Source organism: Cryptomeria japonica, chromosome 7 (assembly GCF_030272615.1).
Source record: "Cryptomeria japonica chromosome 7, Sugi_1.0, whole genome shotgun sequence".
NCBI lineage: Eukaryota > Viridiplantae > Streptophyta > Pinopsida > Cupressales > Cupressaceae > Cryptomeria > Cryptomeria japonica.
Genome location: NC_081411.1, coordinates 744,864,738 through 744,889,016, shown reverse-complemented (window position 1 = coordinate 744,889,016; position 24,279 = coordinate 744,864,738). Strand labels below are relative to the sequence as shown.

The following is a 24,279-nucleotide window of genomic DNA, read 5'->3' as shown; positions in this document are numbered from 1 at the left end:
TAATGCTCTGATTTTTTGTATTTTATGTGTTTTTCATAATCTTGCAAATGACTTTAGGACATATGTCCCTAAAATACTCTATTGGTTTTTATAACCATTTTGGAGGAGGTTGGGTTTTGAGGGAGACCTCCTCTATTCTTTAAAGTTACTATAAATTAGATTAAGATAGATAGAGAGGGGGTTAGAATAAGTTACTTAGATTTTGTTTTTAGAAGTTCTATTTTTGTTTGGAAAAGAAGTCATCAGTTTTTCAAATCTGAAATTAGAAAGAACTTATACGTGTATTGTTGTGTCTTTGTTGCATGAAATACATATATATATAAAGATCATATGCATTTTGGAGAGGAAAAATCTTTGAGTTTTGAATCCGTGGAGTGGTATTTCTTTGCAAATATTAATCCAATTAAATGACTATGATTATCTTTTTGATGGTAGATGTTGATATTAATCTGAGGCTCCTATCTATGTGTTTTTTTTTATAAAAGATAAATGTTTGAAAAGAGATTTTATTTCTCTTACCTTTTTTTATGAAGTGCTGAATCGGTGTTTTTGAACTTTTTTTGATCACTCATGATCTTCATGTTGAAGCATTTTGAAGAATATTTTCCCTAAAATATTTGCAAACTAGAAACCTCTCATCTAAGAATGAAGTAGGTAGCCTTATGTGCTTTCAGGTTAAAAGCATACTAGTTTAATTTAATTAGATTATTCCCTGATTAACTAATGGAGGGAGCTGTACCTATCAAAAATTTTGAGGGAAGTGGTGTATGTCACACTTACCCAACTGTTTAGTTGAACTTTTGTCTTTCAAAGAAGGCGACAGAGTTGGAAACAATTTAATTAGAAGAAAGGCAAAAATTTGTTCATTAACAACTAGTTAAATAAAAAAGATGCATGCATGTATGATCTACTACCAGGTCAACACATGTCATTCAATTCTTTTCCAAACCTGAGACAAAATTTCCTCAGTACACACCACCAAAGTTACTACAATGATCCCGGAATACATTGACTCACATACTTTGCAATACCAATCAATATCCATACCGGTCAATATACATACTGATTTACTATACCGGATCAACATCTCCACCAAATCACCTTCCTCTATTCTCAGTCCTCTTGTGTCAAGTGCCTCTGATTCCAATTGAAATTTGAACCATCGACTGACACATGCAGCAATAATTGATATCTTAGATGTAGGTATGTAGCCAAATCACTAAATACACACACTATCATCTCATCTTCTTCCTTATATTAGTGGAATCTTGTCCTTCCATTTGTCCATTTCAGCTAAGGGGGTGAATGATGTGATCAAAATGTAGCTCCCCCTGAGTCCTCCATGGTTCTATTTTCTTCCTTCTTCATCCATACCTACCTAAATGCACACCTTTTCTCATTTGCAGTCTTTGGAGTATGTCTTACCTTCTTCTATTGATTGGCCCTTTCTCTACAAAATTTTACAGCATGACCAGAACTATTGTTGTAGAAGCAAACTATATTCATTCCAAATAACTCATTTGAGGACCTTCCATCACACCGGTTTGATCTTCTTCTCCTAATCATGCTATTGAAACTAGCTACCAGAATCAATAGATTTCTTGCTCCTGCAGGAAGATTTCTCCTTTGGTTCCATGCAGGTCTTTGACTCCGATATGCTCTATAACCACTTCCATATTGAGCATAGTTGTTATACCGGTTGCCATATGACTGAATGTTCTTATTCCTACATTCATGACTTCTATGGCCAAGTCTATTACATCTTTGATAGACTAAATTGTTATTTCTAGGAAAAACATTTTATCTTTTCCTAGACCTCTTTTTACATTCATCTGCCCTATGGCCATAATTGTTTGCATGAAAAATAGTAAATAGAGAAAGGGGTCTTGTAACTTACAAATTTATTTCTCCAAGAATGAGGTGATCTTACTGGCTTGGTTTCTCCATTTCTACTTCTCCAAGGATTGTTCTTGGGAACATCAACATCTCTTTGTCTTCCACTCGCATGAGGTCTTCCAGACTGCCTTCTTCTGTTCTTATTTGTGATGAAGCTACCTTCATTTAGCTTCCTTTTTCCTTTTGGATCTACATTATTCCTTCTTGCAACACCGGTCTTCATCCTCATTTCTTCACCGGTTGTAGTTAGGTCAACCTTCTTCCTAGGGGAATTTCTAATAGTGAAGGTATGTCCTTTGTCATTTCCACTTGAGGAGACAGACTAGATTTCATTGTTTGAGACAACCTTTCTTGTGGAGCATTCACCAACACTAAAACCTAATCCTTCGATATCCTTAGAGTGCTTTTGTTTGTTCAAAATTTTGTCCAAGGCTTCAGTGCTCCCACTAAACTGAATCCTCACCTTGAGCTCATCTTGGCACTTCTAAAGGTCTTTTCAAAGATTCTCCATTTCTCCTTTTAGCCTCTGGCATTATTTATCCTTTGTCTCCACTTCAAGTTCCAACTCCTCACATCTACTCACCTTGGCATCAAAGACTAATTTTAATTCATCAATGATTCCTTTGCTTCTTCTAGTTGAGTTGTCAACATGCAGATATTCTTATCCGACTCTTCAAGACATGTTCTCAACTGGCTGCATTCTTCATGAACTAAATTTTTTTAATTCTTAAATTCCTTCCTAACATTTTTCAGCTCATCTAAGGCACTTACCAACTCTCCTCCAAGATCAACTTGAGATTCATCATCTTCTTTATCTTCACCATCACTGCCAGACACATCTTGCTAGTAGGATTGATTTGCATGATCACTTTGAGATGTGTGCATCTCACTTTCTGTCTCTTGAGCCATGAAGAGATGGCTATCTAATTCATCATTGTTGCAACAACCGACTGATCTATCTTCATCTACAGACTCATGTATCCCATTTCTTTTCTTTCTCTCACAAATCGATTCTATAGTGCTAGGTTCATTTCCATATAGATTCTCCAACCAATCCCACAAGCTTTTTGCCAATTTGCATATGTCCACCTGTGAAGAAATATCACCAAAAAGTCTACTGAGTATAGGATTCATGGCTTCAATGTTGCATTCATATCTTTTTTCTGCATAAGGACAAGTGGGAGGATTGACTAGTGTAGAGAGATCATTAATAATAGATATCCATACATCATACCTTAGAGAGGATAGGTAGACTTCCATTCTACAACTCTATATAACATGTTTGAACAATCAAACACCGGAGTAGGGGTTTACCCAAAACAGACCATTATATTCTAACTCCAGATTCTACCCAAGGTAGAGAAAGCTTATCGAATTGGGAACCTAGGCTTTGATACCAATTTTAGAATAGAAGATGCCACTAAGAGGGGAGGTGAATCAGTGGTTTCCAAACTTAACCCTTTTAATTCCTAAAAGGTGTGTACCAGTTAGCAGTTCAAACACAACATGGATATATCAGTGAGATAGGGAGAAGACTCAAATACAAGCACACACAAAAGGAACATCACATAACACCAGTTGTATGAGGAAAACCCAACATGGGAAAAAACTTGGTGAGAAATGTTGTCAGAGTCTACTTCTCCAATCCAGCCTCATAGTAGACATGGTTACAATGTTTAGGGAACCAACTCAAGGAGCACCAACCCCTACACCAAGGTCCAACTCAATGATTACAATAACATATATCAAAGAAATGGTAATAACCTTGTTACAAAAGAGCTTTGTAACTCTCACACATATCTCTTCACCGGTTCTCAGCTCACCTTCTCTGTCTCTTCCTCTACTCTACCTCTACCAGTTTTGTCCACTCTTATCTCTATTGGTTCACACCTTACTGGTTAAGCCTTTCTAAACACTCTTACTAGTTACACCTTCCAACACTCAGTCATTATGATCTTCGATGAACTCTCTGACTGGTTGGCTCTCTACTGCACTTTCACACTCTACTCTCCAATATCCAACACCTAATCATCTAGCAGCATCAATCATCTTAGATCTTTAGTCAACATATTTATATGTGAGTTTTCTCACCATGACCGACATTCAAATTTCACATGTATAGGGTTTCCTCATTGACCACGAGGCATACAAAATCCAATCAGATCTTGTCCCAAAGATTGACCATCTGCAATGGATCACTCAACTCCACCAATCCTGTTTCGTCCAAAACACATTTGGCATATTTAGCAAACATGGCATGTTTGTCGGTTTGTACTTGTCAACCATGATGAAGTCATCACGTAGTTAGATTCACCTACCCCAATCAGCACCTAGACACACTCCATCGATCATGATGCCAATGGATCAAATCTCTATCCTCTGATCTGGCTCGAGCCACATCCTTCTGCTCTTGACCTGTGATTTATGCCATCGATATTAATGTCGACCAAACTCCAACTACCTCACCGACAATGCATGGTCCATTTATTTGACACCTAGACTCCATGTGGCATCTCTGTCGACATGCACCTCAACTCTGTCACTGTGTTAGTTTAGACTATGTCACTGACCACGACACACAACCAGTGTTCATCTACCGATTCACTAACCTTGCCGGTTATACCCTAACCAGTCAACCTTCAAGCCTGCACTTTTCTATTCTATGAGAGGAACTACTTAACCCATTCACCAACCTTGTCAATCCATAGCATGCTCATCTTCATCAGATAGGATCCTTTCACTTCTACACTTTGTTCGTGTACTGGTAACCACCTTGATGACACCATGTCATCAATCTTCAATAGTCTCCATTTGTCTGCATCTGCATTCTAGTTGCACAGCTTCTCAACCTTTCCTTCTTCTTCATCAACTTGGATGTCATCTCAACTAGTTTTTCAAAGTGATAAACCAATCACTTCTTTAGTCTTTCTTCTCTGTCCTGGTAGCTCAACTTGCCAAGTCTAGCTGATCAGATGCACATCTCTAGTTTCACACACTTGAGACATCCTTGTGTTTCAATGGCTCATCCAGTGTGAGCTTTCAATCACCTGCCTTCTACTTTTTGGTCTTATCTTAGAGGGTTATGATCCATTCCATGGATATTTATATCAATATTATAAATTATAACAATATATACTATATATTAGCTATTATGATATTTGATAGTTTATTAATAATTTTAAATGTCATGTATACGGTTTTTGGAAAAAGTAGCATGTCAATACATAGGGTCTACAAATTTTATTAGTTGTCATATACTGTCTAAAAGTGCAAAAACGGTCATATAGACCATCAAATTCTAGGCCTGCTACAAAGTAAATAATTATTCCCTAGAAGCTGAATTACATGATGAAATAGCAGTTCAAGAAAAGACAATGTGGTCTGAAACAACTAGATTTTTAAAAAATCTATTTTTATCAATTTGTTATTCTTTCTTTTAGGTTAATCAAGTGGAATACACCAGAGATTTTGACGCTAAAAAAGAAAAAACAACTCAATTATTCCCTAAAAGCTCAATTGCATTATGAAATAGCAGTTCAAGAAAAGACAACTGGAAAAAGGAAATAAAAAAAAGATACAAAACACCAACTATTCAGAAAGGATAAAAAGAACAACTTAAAAATAGAAATACAAAGCACCATCTACCTAGAAATCAAGAGTCTAACTAGAAGTCAAGACAAGAGTCCAACTAAAAGCCAGATTTTCAAAAAATCTATGTTTATTAATATTTTATTATTTCTTTTAGATTATTTTGATGCTAAAAAATCAAAAACAGCTGGCTTGTGAGACGCATATGTCTACAAGTAAAAAATTATTCCCTAAAAGTTGAATTACATTATGAAATAGCAGTTCAAGAAAAGACAACTGCAAAAATGAAATAACAAAAAGATAAAAAGCATCAACTGCATCAACTTTTCAAAAAGGATAAATAGGACAACTTAAAAATAGGAATACAAAGCACCAACTATCTACCTAGAAATCAAGAGTCTAACTAGAAATCAAGACAATGGAATCTCAAACACTTAGATTTAAAAAAAAAATATGTTTATTAATATTTTATTCTTTCTTTTAGATTACTCAAATGAAATACAACAGTGAGCAGAGATTTTTATGCTAAAAAAACAAAAACAGCTGAGTTGTCAGACGCATGTGTCTACACAGTAAAACAAATTATTTCCTAGAGACTTAATAATTGGTGGAAACAATTCAAGCCTTTGTCGTGGTCATGGAATAATTTGCGTGGGGAGCAGACAGGAGAAGATAAGGGATGAGGGACTTTCAAAGACAAAATCATTCATGTGGTCCTCCCCACTAATACCTAAATCATTGTCAGCCATACAAATTTCACGTACTCTTTCCCACTCTGCACTATAAATAGCAATCTAAGCTCATGGCCAAGTATTAAGCTTCTGTTCTCATTAATGGCCAGTTTAAAGATAGAACACTCTTCTTCTTATATGCCAGAAAGATTTCACAATAAGTGGAATAATGATTTTGTGCAGTCTTTGGAAACACCATACGAGGTAAATGACTTGTTAAATATTATTACTATTTCTTTATAGATTTTTCTGGTATGTTTTTTAACATGCTGATTGTGCATTTTTCAGGGATCAGAATACCGCGAAAGTGTGGAAACACTGGTGAATGGAGTCAAAATCTTGTTAAAAGAATTGCAGATTGGATTTGATGGCGATCTGATCGAGCGGCTTGAGATGGTTGATGCATTGCAATGCCTCGGGATAGATCGATATTTTCTGGCTGAGATAAAAGAGGCTCTTGATTATGTTTACGGGTTTGTTAACTTTCTCTTTTAGCATTTGGACTGCTAACAAAATATATAAGCTGTGATGGAGCTTATAACATAAAACTCAATGTCATAATTTATATCTTAATACTGGTAACACTGGTTAAACAAGTAAAAATCTTGTGAAAAGAAATGCAGACTGGATTTGATAGCGATCTAATCCAGCGTCTTGAAACTGTTGATGCACTGCAATGCCTCTGAAAAGATCGATATTTTCAGGCTGAAATAAAAGCAGCTCTTGATTTTGTTTACTGGTCTTTAAAATTATATGTTTAAGATTTCGATTGTTAAAATTAGAAAGTGTGTTAAAATGGATGCAGCTGTTGGGATGGAAGTGTGGGGATAGGATTAGGCTGTAAAAGCACTAGAAAGGATTTGAATGCCACTGCTTGGGATGGAAGTGTGGGGATAGGATTAGGCTTTGCCACTGCTTGGGATGGAAGTGTGGGGATAGGATTAGGCTGTAAAAGCACTAGAAAGGATTTGAATGCCACTGCTTTAGGACTCAGAGTACTTCGACTCTATCGTTATCACGTCTCTCCAGCTATTCAAATAATTATTTATATTTTTCTTTTGTTTTATTAGGGGAGAAGATTTAGTAGCCGCATCTTAATTTGTCTGTCTTTTAGACGATTTCAAATCATTTGCAATTTCCTTATAATTAAAGTTTCAGACCCACATTACCACATTTACATTCTCAATTACTGAGTCTTCTTCTTGTTTATCAAGAACTAATTATTTATTAACATGTTATATATTGAAAAGATGTGTTGAAGAACTTCAAGAACAAAAATGGGCAGTTCATTTCCCATGGAAGAAATAATGATCAGATTGATATCAGAGATGAACACATGATGAGAAGTATGATCAACCTCTTAAGAGCTTCAAGTTTAGCATTTCTTGGAGAGACAGTTATGAAAGATGCTAAAGTGTTCAGCTCTGCTTATCTCAAACAATTATTAGAAAAATCTGAAGATATAAACCAGAAAAGTTGTTTGAAAGAGGTAATGGATTTTGGATTTTTTCTAAATAATAGATATTAAATCTAAGGTGCAGGTTACTCAAACACAAATATAAGTATCAAATTTAACATTGATTTTTTTTTGATTAATTTTAAATTTTATAGGCTGAGTATTCTCTCCTATATGAATGGGCTTCTACTTTCCCTCGGTGGGAGGCACGAAGTTATATAGAAATATATGAATTGGATAACAGGTAAGAGTTGTAGGATGTTATTATAAGTTTTTAATTTTTTTTTAATTCATAGATTCATTTTAATATATTTTAATTTTTTAGGTTGAAGGACAAAATCATTTTAGAATTGGTCAAATTAGATTTCAATATATTGCAATCTATATACAAGATGGAGATGAAAAAACTCTCCAGGTAATTATTAGGTGGAAAAAATTGAACAATTTTAACTTTATTTTTCCTATGATTTAATAGGAATCATATCTCCAATTTTTCTAATTTAAATGTTTATATCATAAGAATATGCACATCTCATTTTAGAGAATATTTTTTATGTCACTTATTACGCTGATATTTTTTTAATATTAAATTATTTAATTCATGTTTTATAAGATCATATTCTTAAAGAATTACTCTTTTTAATCTATTGAATTAAACAAGTACACCTAATTATTAAAAGCATAGAAATAGTGCACTTAAACAAGTGGCTAATATATGTACAATCATTTAATTAGTATTCTTAAAATTTGGCTTTCTAATCATAGAAGGTGTTATTAATCATCCTACTTTGTTCAATTGGGAGGATATCACTTGTTCTCATTTTTATTCAAATTCAATTAGAATTTCAAGTGAAAATTAATTTGATCTTTTTATCATTGCAATTGGTAGCAGAATTCTGGGGTTTCAAAATTGATTGTAGTTAGAGAGCGCTCAATTGAATATTACTTGTTGGCAGTTAGTGCTATAGATAATGCAGAGTTTGGTAGTAGCAGAATAGCTTTGGCCAAAGCAGCAACTCTTGTTTCTTTACTAGATGATCTTTTTGATGATTACTTGACCCTTGACCAAGTTGAGCTTGTTAGTAAGGCTATTGTTCAAGGTTGGGATATTTCTATTGTACAAAAAGTTCCAAACAATTTCAAAAAAATTGTGGAATTTGTTTTTAAAACATTACAAGAATTGACAAGTGAGGCAACACAAACCCAAGGACATGACATGATGCAATTCATTAGAAAAACAGTATGTATTCTTTCCTTAAATAATTCTAATTGAAACTATATAAGAAAAAAGTTATATATTTTTTAGTTTATTTAAATTAACATTAAAATTATAAAATAATTATATACAAGAAAAATTAATCATTGAATATTTTACATACATTTAGATTGTGCTCTTAACTTTTTTTTTTCTAAAAGAACATTTATAATATTATAAAAAATAAATGGAAGACATTTAAATTTAATTTAAGTTTTTTAAGAATTATGTAAATATTCTTAAATTCCTTCCAATAATTATTGCAAATTATATAAATTAGAATTAAGTTACAACTACTTATCTTTTACGATATTATTTAAGGAAAAATAATTAATAGATTATTATAATTTTTTGCATGCATAATTTTTTCAATAAATTTATTACAACAATTTTGAAAGATCTTAATAAGCATATTGATCATAAAATTAATTCATGGAACGGATTTTAAGAATTTTAGAATATTGTGTTTTAGTGGGCAGATTATGCAGAAGCTAGTTTGAAACAAGCAAAATGGAAAGAAAGTCAATATATTCCAACCTACAATGAGTACATAAATATTTCTGCAACAACTGGAGCAAGTGGACTATTATCATTGCATCCAATCCTTTTAGCATTTCCTAATTTGGAAGATGATGCTATTGAGAAAATATTTCTCAATAAATCAAGATTATATGAGATTATATGGTTGATTGGATGCATAGTTGATGATATTCATGATTTCCAGGTTTATTTCCTTCTATTTCTATTTGATGATTGTGTATAGATAAAAAAATTATCATTCTTATAATATTAACATATTTTTATTCTTTTGAAGGATGACAAGCTCCATGGACAAATAGCCTCAACAATTTCTTTCTATATGAAGGATCATCCTGAATATTTAGAAGAAGATGCATTAATGCATATGAACAACCATTTTGATGAATTGCTTACAAAATTAAGATGGGAATTTCTGAATCCCAACAAAGTTCTTCTTGAATGGGATAGATTATACTTCAATCTTGGTAGAGGAGTTCAAAGCTTTTATATATTTGGTGATGGGTTTTCATATCATGAAAAGGGAGTCCACCAACGAGTATTCAAAGTTCTTTTTGATATAGTTAAAATATAGAATGATAGTGCTTCTATCATATGAAGACCAAAGTAAAAGTTTACTATAGTCATATTGTCATAAATAATGGTCATTAAATCTACATTCCTACAAAAAGATACTAAACTTTATAAAATATACTTTTACTTTTTGATAATAATTCTATTGCTTCTACACTTTATCAATGTGTTAATCTATATTATCATAAATTACTGCTTTTAATTACATGTTAGATTCTATATCTTATGAAAGTGTTAAAGAATTGGCATTAGATTTAATATAAATCCATCTAAGGTTATATTTTTGTATAAACATAATTGAAAATATTACTAGGTTAATTATTTATACACTACTTTCTATTTTTTGAGGATAGGATTAATTTAGGATGCACCATTTTTAATGCATGTCACTCATTAATTATATTTTATCTATAGATATCTACATTGGTAGAGTTCCTCATAAGTTGCATATGATTTCATTATTGACATTTCACATTTGAATTGATGCATACTTAATGCATCTATATGGTTTAGAACACCCCCATAAAAATATAAGGGAAATAATATGTAAAATGTTAGGTAATAAAGAATACTGATATTAATTTATAGATAATTTAGTATTTAGATTATAATATTTTAGAAATTATTTTTTCATTACATCATTTTTGAAGATTGCCTAGGTAAATATGCATGATGTGCAAGGAATAAAATATCATACAAATATCAACTTTTAATGTTCACCTCTATTATATTAAGAATTTTTCACAATTTAAAAATATATATTTTATCATAGTAGTGGTATATTTAATAGCTATTTATTCTTAAGTAGGATAAAATTGTAAATTAACAATTTTTTCTTTAAAAACATCCCAAATTTTATGAATATTAATCTCAATATGCCTTTATTTTATCATGAAAAATGATATTATTTGTAACTTTTTATTGAAATTGAAATGTCTCAATACAATTTGCAAGAAAAACATTACACAAGACCAAGAATAAGAAAAATATTTCGAACACAAACTAACTCCTTTTCTACTCTTTATTCTACTTCACATGAAGTCAATGATATAGTTTATTTTTTTCTACTTAATATGATGAGGATTGATCGAAGTTGAAAAATATAACTCCCAATAGATTTTTTTTTGTTTATCTTCACTTCAATCTAAATCTATCAAGCCAACCAGGTTAATTGAGTACATATTACCATGGTGGATGTTATAGTGATTTGTGCTAAGAATGCATGTAAAACTATGTTTGTAGCCTATCAAGTCATAAAATGACACAATCCCAAAACTTACAAATAAGGATACCTATTTAGAATATAAGAATTCAACTCCAAGAAACTATACACATAAAATGAAATACACCTAAGAAATCTTAGATAGACAAATATATAGAATAGGGATATTTTACACTAATCTTTTTCATGATGTCTCTCTAAAGAAGAAATGCAATATATAATAAGTGGCATAGTTAGAATTCAATACTAGATTTTGGATTGGCCAAGTATTAATTTCATGCTTTCTCTTATTTTCTGAGTGTTTTGTGTGTGTCTTTGTTTAGTTATTCTCCTTATTTGATCCTAATGTAAATTATTTTTATTTGTCTTCTTTTGATCCCTTATTAGGTTTACTCCTAAATATAACTATTCTTTTTATATCATCTTGTGAAACATGTTCCCAACTAGATATTATTGGCATTCAATATTATATTGCAAAATTTACATGAGCTCTGGGTCCAATGTTTATTTTGGATCTTCTTACCCAATGCTAACAAATAATATAAGATGTCTCTTATTTTGACCCCCCTGGAAAGCATAAATGTTGTACATTTTCATCTCCCATGTTCCCATTACATGTTGTAGGCTAAAATTTTTAATTTTAAAATTGGTGTGTTTTATGTTAAGTTTTTTAGTTGCTATACTCAATGTCAAAGTCCTAGAGCTTCCCTACATCTAATATGTCATTATACAAAATTTTTGTATTTTATTTACCATTCTTTAGATATTCAACTTCTCCATCCCAACATACCTTTCATCCATTATTTACCTTCATTATTTTTCCTTTTCAAAATTTTTAAGTCTCTTTCTTGGCATCTCTCTCTGGACTTCCACTTTATATTGTGATGTCTCAAAGGTAGAGATAGATCCATAGAGATGAGTCATGGCATATGTATCCATACGATAACTTTCCTTAATAAAAATACAACTTAGATCTATAGAATATAGGCAAAGTTCTCATTATTATTACAAGGTGTGCACCCTTGGTTTCCTTGTACAATGAAGTGCAACACTTAGGTTTGCAACATGGCTTAATTGCCTCCCATCGATTCATTAATTATTTTGGTTTTATTAGGAATTAACAAGTTGAACTTTTGGTGCAACAACAACTGTGTTTCCAATAAGTGGTATCAAAGCTTGGGTCATAGGTTCAAACCCCACGCTTGCAATGAGAGGGATTGTTTCAAGGTGTGTTCCCTTGTTCTCCTTGTCTTGTGCAACACAACACTCAGGTTTGTGAAATGTCTTAATCGTCTCATGTGGATTCATTAAGTCTTATAGTTGTATCGAGAATTTATATGTTGATCTCTTGGTGCAATGACAACTATGTTTCCAACAATTACTTTTCTCACAACCTCATTTTCTTCCATCTTTTCACCAACACCATTGACTCCATTTACTATATCATTTAGTGAATGGAGGTAACTATCAATGTTATCATCTTTAAACATCCTAGAGTCTAAAATTTATATTTCATATTCTATATCTTGACTTCCTTAATCTTCTAATCTCCCTCATAAATGTTGCCTAGATTCTTCCCAACTTTCTTTGTAGTCTTGAGGAACATGTCTTTCAAGAGAATAGAATCACTCAAACTATTGATAAGTTCATTTCTTACTTTCCCATTGTCTTCACACAACTTGGTCACATTTGGATTTGAAGGAACACAAGTCGAAGGAGTACAACCATCCTTAATAGCTTCCTATTATCCCAATGGCATAGAATCCAAATAAGATTCTATTTTCTCCTTCCAAATGGAAAATATGAATGATAAAACTTTGGTACATTTTGACCATAATCTTGTTCCATCTTGGACCTTCCTCAAGTGGTTAAGCCTTTTCCTAAAGAAAATTTTCTCTGGTAGCCATTGTTGAACACACCAAAAGATTGAGGGGCAAGGGGATGAATAGTCTTGAGAAAATACATAAAATTTCTTTAATCACAAACACATATCAATTAGCTTCAGTCAACTAAGAAACAATGGAAGATGAAATAATAAACACAAAACACATGAACACTAGATTTTTATATAGAAACCAAATATAGGAAAAACCACGTTCATATTAAAACTCGCTGTATGATTAAATGAATCTAATATTTTAGCCTCAAGGCCACGGAGGCTCATTGATCCTAATTTATACATGGAGGATAAGGTGCACAAGCTTAGGGAAAGATACAATGTGTGTAGGGGAAAAAATGACACTAAGCAAACATGCCCTAATCTCACTTTCAATCACACACTTGTGGAATACGAAAGAGCCTAGAGGTATCACACAATTGGCTAATTCTTTTTGTGGAAGAGAGAGCCATGGGCTACCTATTAGGATTTCTATTCCTTTGTTGCAAATGATAGATAGAATGATGCAAGTTCAACTATTAACCCTAAAGTGTAAGTATGAACTAGTAACTTTGAGCACAAGATTGTAGAATTCAAATTTAATGATGAACAATTGTAAGGATAAGAGGAGAAATGTAATTGTGTACCTTGAATGGATTTTATTCTGCAAGATCTGTTGCTGAAGCCAAAAGCCTGAAATACTGAAGCTGCTACCTCTGAAACTGCCAAAATTCACTGAAATGGACAAGGACCAGGGCGCCTAGCGCCCCTGTCCCAGGGACCAGGGCACCCAACGCCCCTGTCCTGGAAGGACCAGGGCACCCCACACTCCTATCCTAGCTTTCTAGGTTGGAATTTGGTGTGAAGTTGTGTCTCGGTCCGCTTCCATCGGATTTGCAACTTGCGGCGTCCTTCGAATTCGAAAATCTGTAATTATATCTAAAAAGGTATGGTGGGTGGCTATATAGGGTTTTGCCTTAGTCAAACCCCTGCTTTGGTGATTTCTACCTCCATGAATAGCCAAGTTGTATTGTAAAAGTAGTGTGCGTGCAGACCTTATGTGTGTGCAAGATCCCAACCCCAAGGGAGGGGTACAAGCCAATCTTCAATCGGTGATCCCCTATTGCTCTTCAATGCCTTCAAAGCCCTAAATGGATGAATGAAATTGATGAATGCTTGATGGATGGATGTTGAATGTTGTTGAAGTCTTCAAAGATCTGCTCTTTTGCTGCATAGAAGGTCCTTGAAACCAAAATTCCCATGTTTTCAAATGAAGAAAGAGAGCTCTTATATATGAAACCCTAGGTATTAATTTCAACTTTTGGCTGACCTAGAGATTGAATCTCCCACCAATTTCTTGGGGTTAAGCTTTATTTTATGATTGGATCGCGCTCCTAAAATTTCAGGAAAAATGTCTGGGACCGTGTGCACTCCGGGCGCCATGGTCTTGGCAACTTCTCACCAAATTTTTAGGGCCGTCGGATATGATGATTTTAGAGAGAATCCCAAAGTTATAGGTGATTTTGAGATGTTTTGACCCTTGAAATCAAGCCCCCAAGTTCGAAATAGGACCTAATTAGGGTTTTTGATTAAATGATGTATTGGAGGAATAAAATGAAAAGGGTACACTTTAATGAAAGGGCCCAACTTTATGATATGGGAAAAAATAGAACCTTAGACCTAATTAATTTAATTAATTAAGTGCTAAAGGGGAAATGCAATGCAAAATGCAAAATGCGCCAAGGCGGGTGCTAAACTAGGTGTGAAATTGTACCACCCTAGTAAGTGCGTACAATTTATGATGCTATATTTAGCCCCCACTTTAGCAGTCATATGAACACTACGTGCATATGCAAGCTAAAGTACAGAAAAGTAAACATTATTTGAAAAAGGATATATCCATAAGTTGTCGGATGAAGCCCCCAGCGGTATCTGCAGTACTCAGTTAAGAACCACAACCTACAAAACCACATGTTAGATCACAAAATCACCTAATGCTTACTAAGGAAGGTGATGAAAATTCGAGGGTAGCTATATGCCCCCCCCTGTTTCGGCTTGCTAATTTTAGTGAGTTGAAACAGGGTATCATGTTTACCACTTCGAATTGTTAAAGAATATTGATGACAAATGCTCACAAGAAGATTTGATATGAGATCAAAAACTAATGGAGAATCATTTGGTAAGAAAGAGGACTAAATCTCAATTCCAACACAACAAAGAGTGTGAGGATTTGGGAGTTCTCTAACACAAGATGAAGGATGTAAATGGAAACAAAATGCAAAGAGAAGAAAAGAAAGGAAAAAAGCATGAATACACACATTGGTGATCCATGAAAAGAATAGTGAGAGAGAAAACATGGACTTCTCACCCCTAGATCTTGTCTAGGTGATCCATGGGAAAAAGGACATGGAAAACTAGCCCCTAGAGTCTATCTAGGTGATCCATGTAAGGGAGGAGAGTGAGAAAGTCTAGCCTTATGCCGCTAGTTCCACTCAACCTCATGCATGTGTGTGTAAGGGAGGTTAGAAGCACCTCATAGGAGTCTATGCCCGAGTATGCTACAACCTATATATGTATAGTACAAAAGCGTGACATCTCGCTCTAAGAGTCTGTGCTCTGGGTCCGAGAATAATCACCTTGCATAAAAGAAAAATGGAGACATCTCGCTCTAAGAGTCTGTGCTCTGGTTCCGAGAATGACCCATTGCTCAAAAAGTGTAATGTTTATGTCATAAGCAAAGTAGAACAAGGATACCTACCTTCATCACAAAAGAAGATAGCCCAAAAATGCAACAATGTCATAGATCCAACCAAGAGAGTTTTTCACTCTTTAAGCAAGGATAAGATAGTTGAAAAGGGATATCTTGTAGTATGTGTAAAGGAGATCCTTAGAGGAGAAGAGATCTTTGTACAAAAGACACCTATCCCTGAGATGAATTGTCTTAGAGAAATATAACATCTTCTAGAATAAGACAAAGAAGAGAATAAGAATGCAATACTTCCTTCTTTTGCGAGGTGAAAGTGATTCTTAATGAAGGATGACACTCTTTTTAACCCAATTGGGAGAGTGAATTCATTATGGATGTATTTTACCAAGTGCAAAAGAGGTTGTAGTCAAGGACTTACACCTCTTGTAAGAGAGAATCCTTGAACAAACAATAACAAATGCATACAAGGAATAACATCAAGTAATAAAGTTCACACCATCCACAAAATAGGAAAAAGTGGATCCTTAGATAAAAATAAGGAAAGATCATTGCCTCCCAAGGATAAGGACAATGAGAAGGACTTACACAATCTTCTAGGGAGAGATTTAAACATAACCAAAATGTACTACATACTCACATGAGTTCATGCAAGCAAGACATTAGTGTATGTAAAATGCTCCTCACAAGAAGTGGGTAGGATAAGAAAGAGAATACACATCTTCTCCCATATCTAGGAAAAGAGGATTCTAAAGAAAAGATGACCAATATTTCCACACTATTACCCCAAAGGGAAATTTTAATCATAAAAAGAAGAGATGTATGAAATCACTCTTGTCCCCATAGGAACAAGAGATAACATAGAAAATTAGGCTATTATGTTGCTTCAAAAAAAATATGATTGCACTTGAAATTGTACCATCATGAATGACAATGAGCCCCCAGTAAATGAGCTACCAATGTCACATAATGATGAGCAACATAATAGCCATTAATGTTATTTAAAGACATGATAGATTGAATGAGGTATTTGAATATGACATGCTAAACACTCAACCATAAGTGAGATCAAAAACATGTATAAAATGATAAAAATTGAAGAAGAAAAGTCACAAGAAATCTTAGAAGAGGGATGAGTGTAATTTATTAGAGCCTTATCCCTAGAGGAAAGGACTTTATGATGAATAGGGGATAAAGATTCATAAGTGGATTTAGAAATTTGAGGGGATTCATAAAGAGATTTGTTCATCGCCAAGATTTCCTTATGAGGGGAATGAGAGTTGATAGAAGTAGAAGATGATTTAGTTGAAGTGAGATCATCATCACTACTAAATATAGCATTCACATTGAGAGATGGTCTTTTAGATGCTTTGGTGCGCTTGTAGGGATTATAACCAAGTCCAAAGGTCTCATCATAAAGATTATTCCCTAGAGGAACCTTTATCCCTTGTTCGTGAGCGCCACAACCATTTCCGTTATACCCATACTTAGCTAAAATATGAAAACCACGACCATAACGATTAGCCATTTCAGAAAGAGAAGGTGGTTTTTCATAAGAATAAGAATCAAATTCTTCAGAATTAGAGGTGTGAGGAGAAGAAGTTTGAGAAGAGGCCAAAAAATTACTGTTCATAGGTTCAGGTAAGGTTGATTGATCTTTAGTTTCTTCCTTCTTTTTAACTTTATGCTCTCTAGGAGGAACCCTATACTCACCTACAAAGGTGGGATTAAAGTCAAGAGATCCCCAATCATCTTCTACAAGAACCTTCTCAAGATCAAAAGCCTTTTCATGTGTAGATTCAAGTTGAGAAGAATCTTCTTCAAGAACTTCAGACTCATCCAAAGAATTTTGATTATCAGAGGGTGATGATTCATCCATAGGTATCTTGTTTAAAGAGTCATCACTAGAAGAGGAAGGTTTAGAAGAACTCCCTTTGGAAGTAGATGTTTGCAAACAAGCTTGAAAATTAGTATCACCTATCAAGGTATATGTCTTATTGTTATAAATAAATTTAACTTGTCTATGCAATGTAGAGGGGACAACTTGCATACTGTGAATCCAAGGTCTCCCTAATAATAAGTTGTATGTTAGATTTCCCGACATAACATGGATAGGATTAGGCAAAGTAACAGGTCCCACTATGATGGGTAAGGTGATAATACCTAATGAAGACTTAGCCACATTATCAAAGCCTCGAATGGGATGAGAGTCAGGCTCAATAAGGGATGTATCCACATTCATCTTATGCAATAGATTAGTGCTACACACATTAAGGCCAGAGCCATTATCTACCAGTGTTCGTCTTATAGCAGTGTCATTTATGATAACCACAATCATCAAGGGATCATATTGATGTTGAATTTCACTAGTAGGCAATTCATCTTGAGTAAACACAATTTGAGCTTTAGGATTCATCACAGAGTTAACCAAAGACACTATATTACTAGATGTATTAGGTGGAGGAACATTCAAATCTTTCAAGGCATCTTGTAACATTCCATGATGAGCAGAAGAAGTTTGGATCAAATCCCGAAGGGATATCTTAGCAGGGGTAGCTTTAAGTTGTTCTATGAGATCATATTCCTTAACAATAACTTGTAAAATACGTGGAGCTTGAGGAAGAATAGGCTGGGAAGGAGGAAGTGAAGTTGGGATAACTAGAGGAGGATTAGGTTGCCTATTGTTTCTTGTGTTATAGGTATGAGCAACCGCATTATAACTCTCTCTAGTCAGTTGCTTAGCATACTCATAAGGGCTCTTAGAAGAATAACCTCCTTGCACAGTAATAATAGGTTTCTTAGGAGTGCAAAAAGAATCATTAGCATAACCACCTTGAACCACTAAGATAGGCTTATTTAAAGGTTGAGAATTTTGAGAAGGACAAGCACCTTGGACAGTGAAGAGAGGTTTGTTAGGTGTTTCATTCACATGTATCAAATTGATTGAGGATGGTTTAGAGGAATGAACAAAAGTGTTGGAAGAATTATTGATAGTCTTCTCTTGCACTAAAATCTTATCCCAGATTAAATCAATTTTAGGAGAGAGACAAGGGGTAGGCATTGATGTTCTAGTAGGAAGAGTAATACTAGGAAAGGTCATATCATCCTCTATCATCAAAGGATCTACATGGGGAATAAACTCTCTAGGAGAAGGATCAACATTACTCTCTAAAGTCTCACTTTTGAGAGGGAGATCTTTGAAAGAAATGTTAACCATCTTGCTTTGAACTAGGGTATCCTTATGAGTAGAACCAAGTTGAGGAGAGGGAGATGCTTTATTTTTAGAGGGAGAATAATTGAGATTCAAGGAAGGTGAGAAACTATCAAGGGAGTTTTCAATCTTAATTTCATCCCCTTTGGCTAGGGTTCTCTCATGGGATAGAGAATAATCTACACCTTCTTCTAGTGGTTCATCCCAAATAGTGAAGTGGTTGAAAGGAATGCTTGGAGTATTGTCAATTTCGAGAGAGGAGATAACATTGTTTATTAATTCCTCACCCTTAGGAGGGACAGCATCAATAGATGTGTTAAACTCATCCTCTTTCCTCAAAATATGTTCAATATGATCTTTAGGGGAGAGAGAATTAAGGAAATTGCTTATTATTTCATCTTCTTTCTCTAAGGGATGCTTATGGGTAAGACAAACTTTGGGAGAAGGGTAAGCATTTATCATTAATTCATCATTTCTAGTGGGAATTTTGTTGGAAAAGGAAATGCCATCACTAGGAAATGTAGGGATAATGTCATCTTCTTGCACAAAAGGATCCTCATGAAGGGAGTGTTTTTTAGGAGGAACATGAACATATTTCTCGAAAGATTCATGCTTAGGAAGGAGATCTTTGAAAGAAGTGTTCATAACCTCTTGTTGCACTAACATGCCCCCATTGGAAGGACCAAATTTAGGAGAAAATAAGTCAATGTCCATCAATACCTTTTCACTTAGAGAGGCATCATGTAGGGAAGGTGAAGTAACATTAAGAAAGGTGTTTATGATATCATTCTCTTCCTCTAGGATAGCTAAATAGGGAGGGCACATTTTAGGAGAATTGTCAAGATCACTCTTAAAGTCTTCATCCTTAGAGCATGGGAGAGTCTCAAAGGGATTGGTAGCAACTCTTTTAGGCACTAAAATGTTGTTATAGATGGGGGGAGGTTCTTTAGGAGAAGGAAAAATTGAAACAAGGGAAGCTAACCCATTATCACATCTATGAAATGAATGCATCATGACAACAATTTTCCTCTTTCAAATGATAACACATGCAAAATAGAAGGAAATGTTTAATTTTAACCAATGCAAGCACTTAGAATGTAGATTTATAAAATGAAATTTATGATTCAAATGAGTTCCTAAATCAGATTTGAAATTATTGATCCCAATTAAGCTATCCACAAGTTCAACTTTGAATTGAAAAATTAGGGTTTTAGCAAAAATTTCCTCTAAATTTTTGAATCTTGTAAGAAATTAAAACTTGTAAATAAAAATTTGAATTTGAAATAGCATAAACACTCAAATTTGAAAACATAAATCAAAATTAGAGAAGATTGGAATTCACGTCGGGTTCACCAAAAATGTGTAGGGGAAAAAGTGACACTAAGCAAACATGCCCTAATCTCACTGTCAATCACACACTTGTGGAATGCGAAAGAGCCTAGAGGTATCACACAATTGGCTACTTATTTTTGTGGAAGAGAGATCCACGGGCTACCTATTAGGATTTCTATTGCTTTGTTGCAAATGATAGATAGAATGATGCAAGTTCAACTATTAACCCTAAAGTGTAAGTATGAACTAGTAACTTTGAGCACAAGATTGTAGAATTGAGATTTAATGATGAACAATTGTAAGGATAAGAGGAGAAATTTAAATGTGTGCCTTGAATGGATTTGATTCTACAGGATCTGCTACTGAAGCCAGAAGCCTAAAATACTGAAGCTGCTACCTCTGAAACTGCCAAAATTCACTGAAATGGACAAGGACCAGGGTGCCCAACGCCCCTATCTTGGTAGGACCAAGGCACCCCATGCCCTTGTCCTAGCTTTCTGGGTTGGAATTTGGTGTGAAGTTCTGTCTCGGTCCGCTTCCGTCAGATCTACAACTTGTGGCATCCTTCGAATTCAGAAATCTGCACTTATATCTGAAAAGGTATGGTGGGCGGCTATATAGGGTTTTGCCTTAGTCAAACCCTCACTTTGGTTATTTCTACCTCCATGACTAGCCAAGTTGTATTGTAAAAGTAGTGTGTGTGCAGACCTTTTGTGTGTGCAAGATCCCAACCCCAAGGGAGGGGTACAAGCCAATCTTTAGTCAGTGATCCCCTATTGCTCTTCAATGCCTTCAAAGCCCTAAATGGATGAATGAAATTGATGAATGCTTGATGGATGGATGTTGAATGTTGTTGAAGTCTTCAAAGATCTGCTCTTTCACTGCATAGAAGGTCCTTGAAACCAAAATTCCCATGCTTTCAAATGAACAAAAGAGAGCTCTTATATATGAAACCCTAGGTCTTAATTTCAACTTTTGGCCGACCTAGAGATTGAATCTCCCACCAATTTCTTGGGGTTAAGCTTTATTTTATGATTGGATCACGCTCCTAAAATTTTGGGAAAAATGTCTGGGACCATGTGCACTCCGGGCGCCATGGTCCCGACAACTTCTCACCAAATTTTCAGGGCCGTCGGATATGATGATTTTAGAGAGAATCCCGAAGTTATAGGTGATTTTGAGATGTTTTGACCCTCGAAATCAAGCCCCCAAGTTCGAAATAGGACCTAATTAGGGTTTTTGATTAAATGATGTATTGGAGGAATAAAATGAAAAGGGCACACTTTAATGAAAGGGCCCAACTTTATGATATGGGAAAAAATAGAACCTTAGACCTAATTAATTTAATTAATTAAGTGCTAAAGGGGAAATGCAAAATGCGCCAAGGTGCGTGCTAAACTAGGTGTGAAATTGTACCACCCTAGTAAGTGCGTACAATTTACGATGCTACACAATGGACTTGCAAGATAAGATGCAATCCAAGTGAAAAATACACATTTTACACAAGCTATCAAAACAACTCAATATCTTTTGGTAGGTATAGAGGAATGATGAATTAAAATGAACAAGATCTCCTGATCATGAAATTATAGTTGAACCTTTGATTCAAGAGACCAATATCATGGAAAATACAAGTCTCAAATTTGCTACATCAAAACACTATTGCATTGAAAGATATGATCATTAATTCTCATCACAAAATAATATTTGCACATCTAATTACCACATATGATTCCAAAGATCTTCCAATCAAATCACCCAAAAATTCACACAACTGCATATCTAGTAATATCACCTTATTCACCAAAACTTTCAACTAGGCTAGCAATAAAGAGAATAAACATAATTTACATAAAGTTGGCCACCAGGACAAACCATGCTAAATGTAGTCCAATTTAGGATATAAAGAGGACCAAAATGCATCACAACATGTGGATATCCTTGTACCTAGATAAACCAATTTTCTAAGGAAAATGCAACCTATATTGGGCTTAAAATGGCTCTTCATGTAGGTTTCAAGAAGGTTGACCTGGAAAGTGATTCGCTAAACATAATTAACTATTTGATTAAAAAGAGTTCCCGCAATTGGATGATTAATAGCATAATGTAGGAGTGCTTTGAAATGATTACCAAATTTTAAGAAGTTCAAATCTCGCACATTTTTAGGGAGGGCAATATACATGAAAACCATGAGGCAAAGCTTGGAATTGCTAGTGATGATGAAAAATTGTGGTGGGAAGGGGAATCCTTTCCCTTTCATTTATGTAAAAATGGTGAGGAAGAATGTCAAAAATATCTCTTCAATAGAAAATTAATGATGATAACTTTTGACATGTGTAAAGCCATTCCTAGAAAGATGTGGAGGCGACCTTCCATATTTTTTCTTTGTGTTTGGATTTTTATTTCCTATTTTGAAGCCTGATTTTAATGTTTTTGCTAGAAATTATAGATGAAACAATTATATGGGGGAATAAAAGAATAGGATGGAACCATCTTCGTGTGAGATATAAGAGAAAAATGAAGAGGTTTGGAGGGAAGATGTCGATGGTGTTCTAGAACCATATATTAGAAAACTCCATGGCCAGAACCACAAGCTCAGGGAAATGTTTGTTAAAAACTGGAATAAGGGAGTCTTAAGTATCATGGTACTAAATTTAGGGTAGACAAATATTTCATTGCTAATATTACTAGGCTAAGTATGGAGGGTAAAAAATCTATAGGAAGAGGAAAAATTTAGAAGAAGCCCTTGTTATTTTCTATGACAAAAAGAGTGAGAGAAGTAGACTTAGGAAGAACTTGGATGGTGGCTACAACAGAAAGGATCTTCTAAAGCTTTATAAAAATATGGCAAAGTTCACCATGAGGTACATAACCCTAGATGGTCGATATGATAATATCTTAACTTATCATTTCACAAGTCTAAATCACTTTAGTCATGATAAAATAATTTCAATGTCATTTTATTTACTGTCTTCTCTTTCAAGCATTCTATTCATAAGCACTTTGAAAATGAGGAAAATTTAGTTTTGCATGAGGGGTTAATCCTCTTGATTATGGAATATGATGAGTTTCATGAGGTTAAACCCTCTCCTATTCTGAGAAAAGACAAACCCTCAACCAATCAGGAGGTGCATGATGTTTTTGTACAAATTTTGATGAGGAGGAAGGTGGGATGGCTATGAAATAGAATGACATCCATGTTTTAGATGAATTTGAATATAAACCCTAGTAGGATGAGGCCCCCCAACAAAATCTCACTCTAGGAATTACTAGCAGTAGAAAAAGAAGAAATCCACCTAGATGGGTAGCGAAAAACTTGAAAACCCCTATTTGTCAATCCCAGAATTTGGGGCCATAAAATGTTGAAAAGAAGAAGATGAGGAGAAGGGTAAAGACTCAAGAAAAAGGGGATAGTGAAATTAAACTTAATATTCTCCTCACAATTAACCACAATGAGCCTAAAAGAGATGATATTGATGTTGATAGGCTCTTGGGTCATTTGATATGCAACTGGGAGAAATGTTTTCACTGGGTTTTTGGTGAAATTAATCTTCTAAAATAGGAGATCAAGGACATTATAGACACTTTCACTTAGGATCTAGCACCTGATAAAGCTGATAAACTCTTGAAGTTGACCCAAAAAATTACAAAGGATATCAAGGTCATTAAAACTAAGCATGAGGCTCGGATTGACAGGTTGGAGAATGATATTCAGGATTTGAAGGGTAAACTCAAGGGCTCATTGGGGATCAGTAAGGAGGCACTGTATAATAGTGTGGAAGGTCTCAAAAGAGTGAACATGGAAATGGCCATTCAAAAAACTCATCTGATCAGATTTGACATATCCCCTGACATTAGCTTGGACAAGAAGAACCGGGATGTGTAGAATTCCACAGGG

At 34.4% G+C, this 24,279-nt stretch overlaps 1 protein-coding gene across 1 annotated transcript in view; it reads left to right on the top strand.

The window, feature by feature from the left end:
- The first annotated feature begins 6,327 nt into the window (after positions 1–6,327).
- Positions 6,328–24,279, top strand: part of LOC131039800 (alpha-humulene synthase) — a 33,122-nt gene continuing 15,170 nt past the window's right edge. Inside the window, 9 exon segments of the mRNA XM_059208956.1 lie at positions 6,328–6,419; positions 6,504–6,690; positions 7,131–7,245; positions 7,467–7,704; positions 7,827–7,915; positions 7,997–8,086; positions 8,554–8,911; positions 9,399–9,650; positions 9,741–10,025. Coding sequence (XP_059064939.1) covers positions 6,354–6,419; positions 6,504–6,690; positions 7,131–7,245; positions 7,467–7,704; positions 7,827–7,915; positions 7,997–8,086; positions 8,554–8,911; positions 9,399–9,650; positions 9,741–10,025 — 1,680 coding nt within the window. The 5' untranslated portion in view covers positions 6,328–6,353.